General features: G+C 43.2%; 1 protein-coding gene across 1 annotated transcript in view; it reads left to right on the top strand.

Moving 5' to 3' along the window:
• SP1 (Sp1 transcription factor) overlaps positions 1-12,510 on the top strand; it is a 98,158-nt gene extending 85,648 nt beyond the window's left edge. The window contains exon 6 of the mRNA XM_029595215.1: positions 9,339-12,510. Within this exon, the coding sequence (XP_029451075.1) occupies positions 9,339-9,661 (323 nt within the window). The 3' untranslated portion in view covers positions 9,662-12,510. The remainder of the gene's footprint in view (positions 1-9,338) is intronic.
• Positions 12,511-12,724: the final 214 nt, after the last annotated feature.

The raw sequence follows: 12,724 nt of genomic DNA, 5'->3' as shown, positions 1-12,724 counted from the left end.
GATGGCACGAATGATGATGCTGATCTTTACTCCTTGGAGGATGGGGAAATTCCTCTGGAATTGGAGCCGTATAGAACTATGTTGCGTTTTTTTCATAGAGATGAGTTACCAGCTCTGATTTTCCAGACATTGAAGATTCAGGGAGTACCGGGGAGTTGAATCCATGTCTGAGCCAAAAAAAAATCTCATTTTGATTTTCTTTGCGTAAAGCCTCATGTTTCTTCCCTATTAAGGACCCCATTCAAGAATTGATTGATCTTGAATAGGGCACCCTGGAAGCTAATTTTAAAGGAGGACAAGCTTTGGAAGGGCTGTACCCCCTGAATCCAGCTGCGAGAGAGCAATTGCATTTTCCGTAAGTGTTGCAATTGCATGTGCCATTAACCAAGAGGATGACTTCCCCCGTAGAAGGGAGAGCGGCCTTGAAAGATACACATGATAGGAGAATTGAGCCTATCCTTGAGCAGGCATTTGAAGCGATGGCAATGAGCTGCTTGTTCCCTGGTGGGCTCACTCTTGTTTGTTTATCTCTCAGGAGGTCGATGAAGCTGTTGTGAATTCCAGGACAGTGATGAAACCAGCAGCCGTCACCTTGGCAGATGTGGGTTGCGATTTGATCCGTACGTCAACCTGAGGGCTGTCTTCAGTAATGGGGCCAGGCATCGGCTATGGTTTAGATGTTGGTCAGCCGATGCAATTTCGAAGTCTAACCTTATGAAATTGCCTTTTGTAAGTTCACTTTTGTTTGGAAGTGAACTGAAAAAAAAAAATGGCCAATAAGTGGGGTGAGTCCCACCCTCAGATACCAGAAGATAAGAAAGACGCCACACTTCAACACAATGGTGGTTCTAAGGGTTTCAAATATTTTTTACCATATAGAGGAGCGACTTTTCAGAGCACTCGACCTTTGGGTAGGTCTCAGTCCTTTCGTTCCAGGCAGTCCAGATGAGGCGCAGCCTCAGGTAGTTGAGCCCCCTCAGCCTCCCAATGAAGATATGCCTACTCCAGGAGCAGGAGATAGGGGGTCGTCTCTCTCTTTTTTTTTTATCGGAGGTTGGTCAAGATCATGTCAGATCCAGTAGGGTTCTGGAGGTGAGAAGAGATGGCTATGCCTGGAGCTTTGCAGTGTTTATCAGGACATTTTCATGGTGTGAACCCGCAACTCTCCACAGAAGAGATAGGCAATGGAGTGTACATTGTTAAGGCGGCTCAGCCTGCGGGCTGTAGTTCCAATAACATGTCACAAGAAAATGCAGGCCGATACTCCATTTATTTTGTTGTGCCCAAGAAATGGGGCTCTTTTCGCCCATCCTAGATTTCAAGAGGGTCACCGTCATTTCCAGGTGACTTGTTTTTGCATAGAAGCCTTATGTAAATGTGAATTTATTTTTTTTTGACCTGTAAAAAGTACCTTCTAGGTACACCTGGCCAGAACCTACATCACTAAACATTTGTACATATTTTTATGATTTAATGTAACCGAAACTTAATGGCACCTGTTAGAATGTACTATAGTACGCTTACTCCAAACTTACTTATGTGCCTACATGTAAACCGTTGCAATGGTATATAACTTAGCGATGGTATGGAAAAGACTTTAAATAAATAAATAAATATGCTGAGTGATGATGGCAGTTCAGTCAGAAGAGTTTCTGAAGTCTCTGGACTTGTCAGAGGCATACCTTCATATTCCCATTCGGCTTGAGCATCAACGATTTGTGTGTTTCGCAGTTTTTGGACGACATTATCTGTTTTGGTCACTGCGTCCAGAACATTTTCCAAGGTTATGGTGGTGGTGGCGGCGGCAAAGTTGAGAGAGGATGGGATTCTGGTTCGCCCATACTTAGACAATCGGCTCATTTAGGCCAAGAGTCTTAAAAAAAAAAAAAAAAAAAAAAAGAACCTTCAGGTCTTACGCAAGGTGATTTCTGTATTGCAGGAGCTCGGTTGGGCTACGAACCTGGCCGAGAGCAATCTTCTTAGAGTATCTCAGTGTTCAGTTCAACAAGAAGCAGGGCAGGGTGTTCCTGCCAGAAGGCTGTATTCAGAGGCTGATGGTGCAGGTGCATCTATTCATGAACACTATATGCCTGACAGTGTGGTCTTATCTACAGGTGAATCATGACATTCTATTAACAAGATTGAAAGAAATTGAATTAACAAACACAATCAGTTGGTTCGCTTCCTTTCTTCAACAGAGGTCTTTCCAAGTCAAGATAGGCAATACGCTCTCTGATAAGATTAAGCTCAAGACTGGTGTATCCCAAGACTGCATTGTTGGCAACCCTGTTTAACATTTACTTACTCCGTCTGTCACATCCTAGGCGGCCTCAGTCTGAATTTTTACATATATGCTGATGACATTCAGATACTTGTCCACGTTTCAGACAACTTAGAACAGACCTTCAAACTAATCACCATTTACTTGACCTCAATCAAACAACTTCTTAGTCATATGAAACTCGCTCTAAATATGGAAAAAATGGAGATCATATTACTGGATAGGAAACCAAAAAACATTGCTAATAATACTCTTAACATGCCAAACAACATTAAGTTAACTCTTGCAGAATCAGTCAGAGATTTAGGGATAATTGACTGTCAGTTAAACTTTTAAAAACATATTTCTACAAAACTGAGAGAAGGCTATTACAAACTGTTAGTTCTAAGATGGCTAAAACCCTTTGCTTGAAGCTAATGATTTTCGCTCAGTGCTACAAGCTCTAATTTTCTTGGCCCTAGACTATTGTAATTCCCTACTTCTGGGACTCCCACAAACCACCCTACGTCCGCTGCAAGTACTCCAGAATTCTGCAGCCAGAGTTCTAACAAACTGCAAAAAACGTGATCACACTACACCAATTTTGATAAATTTACACTGGCTCCCAATTACACAAAGAATGTTACAAAACCTGCTGTATCCTTCATAAAGCAATTTTTGGGCAGAAAACTGGCTGAATTTCTCAATCCGATTACACACCCCACACAGAACACGGAGATCGGCAAATAAAGGGCTACTTCAGATCCCTTCTGTAACACAACCCATCTGACTTTGGTGCGCTAGAGAATCATCTCCATTGCAGGACCCAGTCTTTGGAACACCATGCTTGCTGAATTAACTCTAAACATAGTTTAAAAAATTTTAAAAAGATCTAAAGACGAGTCTATACAGACAATCTAGAAAAAGGTCATTAACATCTAGAACCAAAAGGTTGCCATTATCTTTGTATTTCCTTTTAAGCAGCTGTATCCTCCCCTACTTAGTGTAACAATTTATATTTTATAAACTCTAATGTATACCCTGTGTTTTTATGTTATCCTCTGTAAACCGTTGTGATGTATTTTCGAACGACGGTATACAAAATCTTTTAAATAAAATAAATAAATTGATGGCAGCAACCCTGGAGGTTCACATTGCTGGTTCATTGGAGCCCACACTCAGGACCATGCAATTCGGCTTCTTCTGATGGAAACTTGCATACAACTACAGTGGTGATTACAAGCGGATCGTCTAAGAAAGGGGGTTTCCCTAAGATCACTGTACTGGCTAGTATTCACAATGGATGTGAGCCTCCAGGGTTAGAGAGCTCACTGTCAGGAATTGACAGCACAAGGGCACTGTAAGTACAGAAGTGTCGCAGGAAATAGCCCCACTTATGGACTTGGCGAAGTGCATCTTCAGGAGATCTCAGCCTCACACATTGCAGGTAAGACCATGTAAGAGCCGGCTTTCTTAGCAGTAAAATCGAGGAGAATGGGAATTGTCAAATGGGGTGTTCCAGCTCGTGGATCACTGGGGCCTTCTGTTTTCTGGACCTTCTGGTGACTTCTCACATGCGTAGGTTCCTCACTATTTTAGGTTGCAGGAGAGATGAAAAAATCCTTAGGAATCAATGCCCTCGCACAGGAGTGGCCAGAAGGAAACTGTTTTGTGCCTTTCCCACGTGGCCCATGTTGGGCAGAATGTTTCGAAGATCAAAAGTCACTCGGGAATGGTGTTTTCTGGTGGCACCAGATGGACTCAGGAGACAGAGGTATGCAGATTTGAGAAGGCTCCTAGCGGACTCTTCGCTCTGTTTTTGGTTCATAGGGATCTGCTATAGCAGGGGCCTGTTCTTCACAAGATCCTACTCTATTTCTCTATCTATTTTCTCTAACAGTATGGCCCTTGAAAGGGCTCTGTTGCTGAAGCCTGGATATTCTACTGCAGTGATTGCCACCTTGATATGAGCAAGAAATTTCTCCACTTCCTTAGCCTATGTGCAGGTTGGCGAATGATGCTTGAAGTGATGATAGAAGGGTTCTTCCTTGTTCTGTTAAGATCCCACTCGTTTTGGAATTCTTGCAGGATGGATTGAGTAAAGGGTTGGCCCTTAATTCTTTAAAGGTACAGGTGGCGGCTCTTGCCTGTTCTGAGGTCAGGTGGATGATGGACCCTTGTCGATTCATCCAGATGTGGCTCATTTCTTACAAGGAGTGAAGCATCTTCATCCTCCCTTGTGGTCATCAGTGCTTTTGTGGAATCTTAATCTAGTTTTTGGTTTTTGGCGGGCCCCATTTTTCGATGTATGCGTAGCCTCTCCTTGAGGTTACTGACCTTGAAAATGGTGTTTCTTGTGACAATTTGCATAGAGTATCAGAACTTAAGGCCTTGTCTTGCTGGGAGCCTTTCTACAGGTGACTCCAGGGGCAATACAGCTTCGTACTGTTTGTTTTTGGTTTTTGTTTTGACAAAAGTGGTCTCTGATTTTCACTTGAGTCAGTTACGTTCCCTGCCGTCTCTGGACAGGGTAAGAGATGCAGAGGAATATCGCCTGTTTTGGCCCTTGGATGTCAAGAGGGCATATCTTGCGGTATTTGGAGGTTTCCAAACCTCACAGGAAGACGGCTTGCCTGTTTATTCTTCACGAGGGGAGTAAACAGGGTGAGCTGGTGTTGTGGGTTACAATAGCCAACTGGATTAAGGAGGTAGTCACGGCCAAGTATGTGGATGCCGTGCAGCCGTTGGCTGGTCGAGTTAGTGTTCATTCCACTAGGGCTCAGGCAGCGTCATAGGCGGAGATTACATTTTTTGTTTCCCGTCAACATGTGCTGAGCTGTGACATGTCCTCCTTACCACCCCTTTTCTGAATGTGCATGCCCAGGAGGACACAACCTTTACCCTTGCATTGTTGATTGGATTGCGGGCAGCCTCCTGGTTCTGGATCCCACCTGTCCGTATGCTAAGATAGGAGAAATTACTACTTACCTGATAATTTCCTTTTCTTTAAGGACAGGTGGATTCACCTTCCTGCACTTGGTTGCTGGATGGTTGTGTATTCCAGGGGTTATTGATGTTACTCCAGTCCCTAGACTAGTGTTACACTCTGTGTGAGCTCAGTATTTTCTTGTTAATCAAGTTGTGTGTGTTTGTCCACAGGCTTTTGTAAAGAATACTGGAAGGCTGATGTCAGTGTAGGGGTATAAATACCTTATTGTCAGCTTTGCTCCATCTCCATCTGCTGGTAGAGGTGCATAACCCACTGGTTGTGGATCCACCTGTCCTTATTAAAGAAAAGGAAATTATCAGGTAAGTAGTAATTTCTCCATTTTAGAAAGCAAGACTAGGACAGTTGTTATAAGCCTTCACTAGAATCCATTGGAAGGGAGCATCACAATATTAATCTTCAAAGGTGTACTCTTGCAAAAAAATTTGGGCCATAAAAGAGCTCCCAAGTTCTTTGCAGTTTTAACATGTTATTGAAGCATGAACCAGCCAGCATTTTGGAGATCCCTGCCCCCTCCTCCAACACACACACTCCTCGGACATTTATCTACTCAAAGAATATTACGTTGTGATGTGGATGCATTCAGGAGCTTTGAATGATCATGAGGCAACAGCTTAAGAGTTTGCAGAAATAATTGTAAGGTAGAATTTGTAATGTGCATGTGGTAAAAGTATCATTATTTATCATAGGAAGCCTTGACATTGTGCTTAGTGCATATGAAGATTTAAGCTAATTTTGTCCACACAGTTTGACACTGTTGATTCAGGTCAGAATTGAAGTGTACTGTAGCATGTGGGCAGGGCCGATACAAGGGTATTGGGCACCCTAGGCGACCCTTGCGCTGCCCGCCCCCACCTGTTTTTGGCGGCTGACTGTGTGCTTAGGCCCCACTTGCGTCACCACGTGGCTGCTCTTCGGCGCCCCCTGCGGCTTGGCTCTCTAGGGGACTGCCAAAGTTCACCTAATGGCCGTGCTGGCCCTGCATGTGGGGTGCTGCATGTCAAACATTGAAATTTATGTTGGGTCCCAGCACAAGAACAGCAGTCAGTGCAGCAAGTGATTGATCTGCTTTGAACTGAAGTACTTAAGTTCACAAAGTTCTGATCATGTTGTTCTCAGTTAACAAGTAGTGCTGAATTAGCCATAACATGTGAATGACATCCAACAACTCAGAACAGACCCATCTGTCTAGCTCGATAATTTTTTTACTACTGAGCATGCATGGGAGATCCTACGCATGCACTGCCTCGTTAGCCACTCAGTCTTTGTCCATACTTCTGCACAGATATGTTCTCTTGCTCTCACTCTCTCAAAACAAACATTTCATTGTTAGGCCTCTTCTATTTTTTCCTTTCTTGCAATTTTTTGTATCTTTGCTGCCTCTGTAGCCCCTCAAAAGCATATTTCAGTGCTACAAAAAAGTTATGCTAATGAAGGGGGACTCTCCCAGTGGCTTCAAGGGACTGTGTGTGCAGCTGGACTATGTCGATCACTGATAGCCATTCAGGTCCATTACTGATGCCTGAGCCCTGATCACATTTCTGACGATTTTGTGAGCATGTGTCTCCCAGGGCCCCATGGAACCAGGCTATAAAGATGGCAGAACTCAATCATTCAGCAGGTAGACAAAGCAATCATCTTCCAGGAGCTCTTCATTCAGGTCTTCCCCCACCCATAGTGCTGGATTCTGGACCCACCATGGGCACAAGATTGAGTAAGGCACAAAAACTTGGGGCACTGGAGTCTTTGTGCATCATATTTCCAAGTCTCCTCTCCTTCAAGAGGCTCTGTAGCACTGAGGGAAAGCATCAATCAGTACCCTCTGCGCCATCGACACACCTGATGCCAGCAGAGCAGCCGCTGCAGTTGGTATCAAAGCAACTGACATATTTGACACAGAAGGTCTTGTGTGAATCCCCAATTAGTGCTCCCCTGGATTTGGATGGTCTAGGAGGGGGATACTTTTCAAATTTCCTCTTCCTTCTTGGGTCAGAAAATGCCTTTATTCCTGTTTCACCTTCCAGGATCGCAGACCAGTCAGGCCTTTTGGATCCTGAGGTTCACACAGGCAAATCCCCTATCCTGTAGCTGGAACCCCCAGAACCAATGAGTTACGTGTTGCAGTGGACCTCTCAGAGGCTGCTGCAGTCTAGTTCAAGCATTGCAGGAAGATGATCATACTCTGGTCTCTGAAGAGGAATGTCTCTTTCCAACTCTGCTCAAAGGAAACAATAGTTTCGTGGATCAGATCTCAGAACTGGTGAAGAATTTCTTTACCTTTTTGGTCAGTGATAGGAACGGCATACTTAAATCGTTCCTTTTTCAGTTGTCAAAATTGCTTCCACGAAGGGGATACAGATAGGGATACAGATAGACATCAAGGATGTCTATCTGTATCCCTGGCAGTGAATGTCAGCCTACCCTGTTCAGACAGGCCATGCACCTCCGTTGAGGGCTCTGTCCAGTATTCAAACATTGAACTAGGGGGAATGTGGCTGACCTGGACCTTTCCTGGGAACTTTCTACTCTGAGATAACCAAGGTTGTCACTCCAGTTACTGCCATCTTCATCAAGGTCTGGGTTAGTGTTCTCACAGCTTATGAGTTGGAGTAAGGGTATATAGGAAATCTTTCTGACTGCTTAGATGATTTGCCAGATCATTCCTGTCCATCAGATCTCGCCAAAACCAACTACCTTGGTAAATTGTACAAGGTAATCAGAGTTCATACCCAGAGGGACAAAAACAGCTATTTGGAGTACTTCGGCCTTCTTTGAATCCCAAAGACCCCATCTGAACCAGCAGCTATTCTTGTCTTATGTTATGTGGCATAATCCACCATCATGTTCTCCAGTTACTAGGAAGTTGGCTCTTTAAATATAAGGTTCAGCAAGCCCCCGGTTTCAGGGTGATGCAGCTAGTCCATCAGTCTTTGACCATGGCCCTAAAAAGGGCTGCTAAAATTTTTTTTTTTCTCTAGTACCCCTATATGGGCAAGGACTGTTGGAATCCTTTTGGTAAGAGAGTCTTCCAAAGTTCAGTGCTCAGCCCCCATCAGTTTTACATGGTTCAGTACTTTACGTGATCGTACGGAAAATTGAAATACTTGGTAGTCTCTGAAGGGGCAGCCAAGAGGGTTTTGATCATGCCGTCTTGGACACAGAAGAATGAGTGCCTTTTTATTTGGTCGGTATAAGAGACCTTCAATATAGCTGCCAGATAGCAGCCATTAGAACCCACTGAATGGCCTGGCTCATGACTAATGACCTACAGGAGAATGTCCATGAGAAGCTGGCTGATGTTCTTTGAGCAGGAGATTACCTCTTTGGGAATAAAGTCTGAGAAAAGGTCACCCAGATAAGAAACAGTAAGCAGCTATACAGTCCCGAGCAATCGTCCAATTCAAGACGCCCATACTTCTCTTATAGAAGATCCTTCTTTAGAGATGCACCTTCCATTCTTTTCAGTGTTTCCAGGCCCCACATGCTCTACCACAACTGTAGTTTCCGGTGCAAGCATGCCCACAGGAACAGAAACAGCCAAAAGTACCGCAAAAGGCTAAACCAAAGTCTGAGCTGAGTTTTTGATGGGTGTTCGTGTCAGCACCACATCCCTTTCTGTTATGGGAAGAATTCAGCTGATTCTGAGGAAAGAAAGATAATCACCAAGAACTGCTAGGTCCTTGGCTATCACTTGCATTTTTCCCGTCCTCTGGTACCTCCTAAATGTTCAGCCTTCAATCTGGATTCGTCTGATAGCTCAACTTTGTCTCAAAGTATAGTTGCTTCTCATTCAATTGAAGCTAAGCTCTGCAAATAGACTGAGGGGCTCACGAGACAGTGTGCATGTGATAATTCCCATGCATGCTTCGTAGAGAAAACACTGAACTACAGAAATGGGCCCATTTGATGTCACCCAAGTGTCATGGCTTATTCAACCTGCTGTCTATGGAGAACCCAGTTTACGGTAAGCAAACTCGCTGTATTTTTAGCTATGGTGTTAGTTTGTTCCTTCCATGAGCACAGGGAAAAAAAAAAATCCTTAACTTTTTTTTTTTCTTCTCTGGCTTCTAGGTGAGAAAAAGTTTGCCTGCCCAGAGTGCCCCAAACGTTTCATGAGGAGTGACCACCTGTCCAAGCACATCAAGACCCACCAAAATAAGAAGGGAAATCCCAGCACCACAGTGACGATGACTACAGTCCCTATGGACACTGGGGCTGGCTCAGATGGCAGCACAGCTTCTACACCAACACCACAGGCTCTCATCACAGCCACTGGCATGGTAGCCATGGAGGCCCTCTCCCCAGAGGGCATCGCACGCCTGGCCAACAGTGGTATCAATGTCATGCAGGTGGCAGATCTCCAGTCCATCAACATCAGTGGCAATGGGTTCTGAGAGAAAGACCCTTGTATCTAAATCTGGGGTGAAGAAAAATAGTGTGGAGCCGAGGGACCTGGGGGGGGAGAGGGGAGATAAACTTATCCATAGTTCATAGCAAGTGTGTTGGCATATGCAGGAACTGTTCCTTCCTCACCTGTTCTGCAAATTCAGGACATTGTATGGACCCTAGGTCTTATATGTAATGACTGGGGAACTCCTGAGTTGGTCTCCATGAATTTCTTCTCCTCCTATCCCTCCTCCAACCCTACCGTAATAAGGTATACCCAAAGCCATCATGCCTTGATAAAATGTGTATTATCAATGCAATACTTTTTAACAAAAATTAAAAAAAAAATACAGATTCTATATATAAATAAATAAATATATATATGAAATGCATTCATTTGAAAGATGGGGAAACAAATTCCTTTTCAAGTGCTATGACCAAAGTATTTGGTCACCTTAAATTGCCTTATCTTTGTATCCATGACCCTTGGATTGTCCATACGTCTAGCCAAGCTATTGTGCAAATGCTATTTTATATTTTACTTGTAACCTCCGAAACCTTAGCTTTTCTATGTTCTGCTTTCAATTTGTCCTTTCTGTTTTCTGGAGGATGACAAGAGAGCCTTTATATGTGGGGATTTTTTTGTAATTTCATATAGAAGACTCTGTTGGAGTAGGGTTCTATTCAGCAATTTCATTTAACACTTGCTCTGTGTGTTTTTACCAACAAAACGTTCTAGCACTCATCCATATGGGAGAGTTTCTGTAAGGTTTAAATATGCAAAACGTGCAGGTTCACTTCTCCAGGTTATCAGAGGGGGTCTGGGACCCAAATTGTTCTTTTTCAGGGTTTGATTTATTTTAAATGAGAGGAGGCTGGGGAGGGAATGTAACTTGTGGCTTAGAATCTTTGACTATAACTGCTGCTGTTTTGGTGCTTTAGAGGTTGTTTATATCTATATACATATATAGATATCAAATACACACATGCGTGTGTGTATTTGATATTTGATATATACATATATGTGGGCGGGTGGATTAAAGCACAAGATTCTTCGTGAAAGGAAATCTTAAACAGTTGTGGATTGAGAGGGGCACTTTCCTGCCGTTTTCTGAGAGATGCTTCCCAAGTCCATGGCAGAGAAAGTCTTGGGTGTTTGAAATAAGCTGAGTAGTATTCATGCAATAAAACAAAAAACAATGCAGGTTTGGAGGGTCACACTAAAATCGGGGTAGGGGAAGGGAATGAGGGGAGGGCTCTCCTGTAGAGAGTTGTAGAGGTAAAGGCTGTGTTCATAAGGTCATGTTTATTGAATGGCCAGGTTCTCTTTGATCTTTCCTACTTGAGGTTCAGATTGTCCTTTCAAAAGTATGGTATTTGCCGGAATTGTAGCATTAGGGAAGAGTTATAGTATTTAAATTGTAATTTGCATTTCACTTTTAAACACTAGACTGCAAGTCTTTAGCTGCAGATGCTGCACTGTGCAGTCAGAACAAAGAAACCCCTGTTCCTCCTCCCCCATAGTTCCAAAGTTAATGCATATGTAAACGGCCTCATGTAGATCGGGCACTTAATATCTGAGCATTTTTTTAGGCTGCATGTGGCAGGGATTCTGAGTTTTTACAGTGAATGCTTTTTCTCTTGCATCACCAGAAGTGTGGTAGTCTAGAATACTAGGACTAATTCTGTTTTCCTGTGTCAAACTGACCATCTTTAAATCCGCTTTTCTCATGCAGTGTAAACATGTGCAGGAGCCTCTTACTCTGCGATATAGTGACTTACAAGGAAGAATGCCTTCCAGTGCTGTACACTGTGATCACCAGAGCCATGGACATATAAAAAAAAACTTATAACCAGAAATTTACAAAAGGGCTGTCTTGAGTAAAGCACAGTGAAAATGCCACAGGGAATTATTTCTAGCTTCCTGTACGGTGCATAATATAAAATGACACACTTTGAGAGGGGGTTTTGACTCTCTGGTGCTGTCTCTGTCCTCCAGTATAAACTAGGTTTTGCTCAAATTGTCTGGGTGTTCATATGTAAATAAGTTTGTGATTTTAAGCCCAGATTGACCACCAGAACGCTGTGCTCTGAGCTGTGGCTTATTGGGGTCCTCATTGGCACTTGTTCAGCTTTAGAGATACTGGGCCAGAAAATTATTTCTAGGGTGAAAATGGAGGTCTCCCAATTCTGTCTTTATTCTTCCAAAGCAAAGATGAGCTTTTTAGGGTTCAAACTATTGGTGCTAGGGAAAATATAGCTAATTTGGCTGCCAATGTAAATCACACACAAAGATCCTACTTTTTTGTTCCAATTAATGGGAAGATATTGATGATAGGTTTTGGAAACTGCTTTTATCAGGCCACTCCTGTCTTCCTGAGTCTAAGGAAAGCAGGGATATTCCTGTACCGATCCTTATCGGAGCTCCTCCTAGACCACAGACTCCTTAAGGACCACAAACAGGCCTGGCTTTCTAGGTGACCAAGCTATGCAGATTAATCTGGATCTCAAACCAAATGTATGCAGGAATATTCATGTGGTTATCCTGAAAGACCCAGGCCTTTTTGAGAGCCTATCGGCTTAAATTTAGTCTCTGCTGTGAAATAACATTTTAAGGGCAGATTTTTGAAGAAAGCAGCTTGAGGTTGGGAAGCAGGGAATGGCACAGAGAAAGATCTCTTAGTAAAAAAATGGAGCTATGTTCATTCTGTGGAAAAGTGAAAGAAGTTTTTTGAATGTTCCTTGTCAAAAAGCATAGTCACTTAAAATGTATAAATGGTTCCTGTAGCTATTTAATTGTATAGATATCTAGTTAGGTTGATTAGTGATTCGCAGCATTGGTTGGAGGGAACCTGCGGAGGTGTGTGTGGGGGGGTGTTTGGGGGAGGGAGGTGGGGGCATATGGATGGCAAGTGCAAAACTGGGAAAAGTTCGTGTCTTCCATGAATCTCACTCTGGAAGTGTCCTTTTTTTTTTTTTTTTTTTTTTTTCTGGTTTGATTTTTCATTCTGGTGGGGTTTTTTTTTGTTTGTGAAATGTAAAAATAGTTAGCCAGACACTCTTCCAGGAAG

This window comes from Rhinatrema bivittatum, chromosome 3, assembly GCF_901001135.1.
Source record: "Rhinatrema bivittatum chromosome 3, aRhiBiv1.1, whole genome shotgun sequence".
Classification (NCBI taxonomy): domain Eukaryota; kingdom Metazoa; phylum Chordata; class Amphibia; order Gymnophiona; family Rhinatrematidae; genus Rhinatrema; species Rhinatrema bivittatum.
Note: the sequence above shows the minus strand (reverse complement) of the source record. Positions and strands in the feature narration are given on the sequence as shown.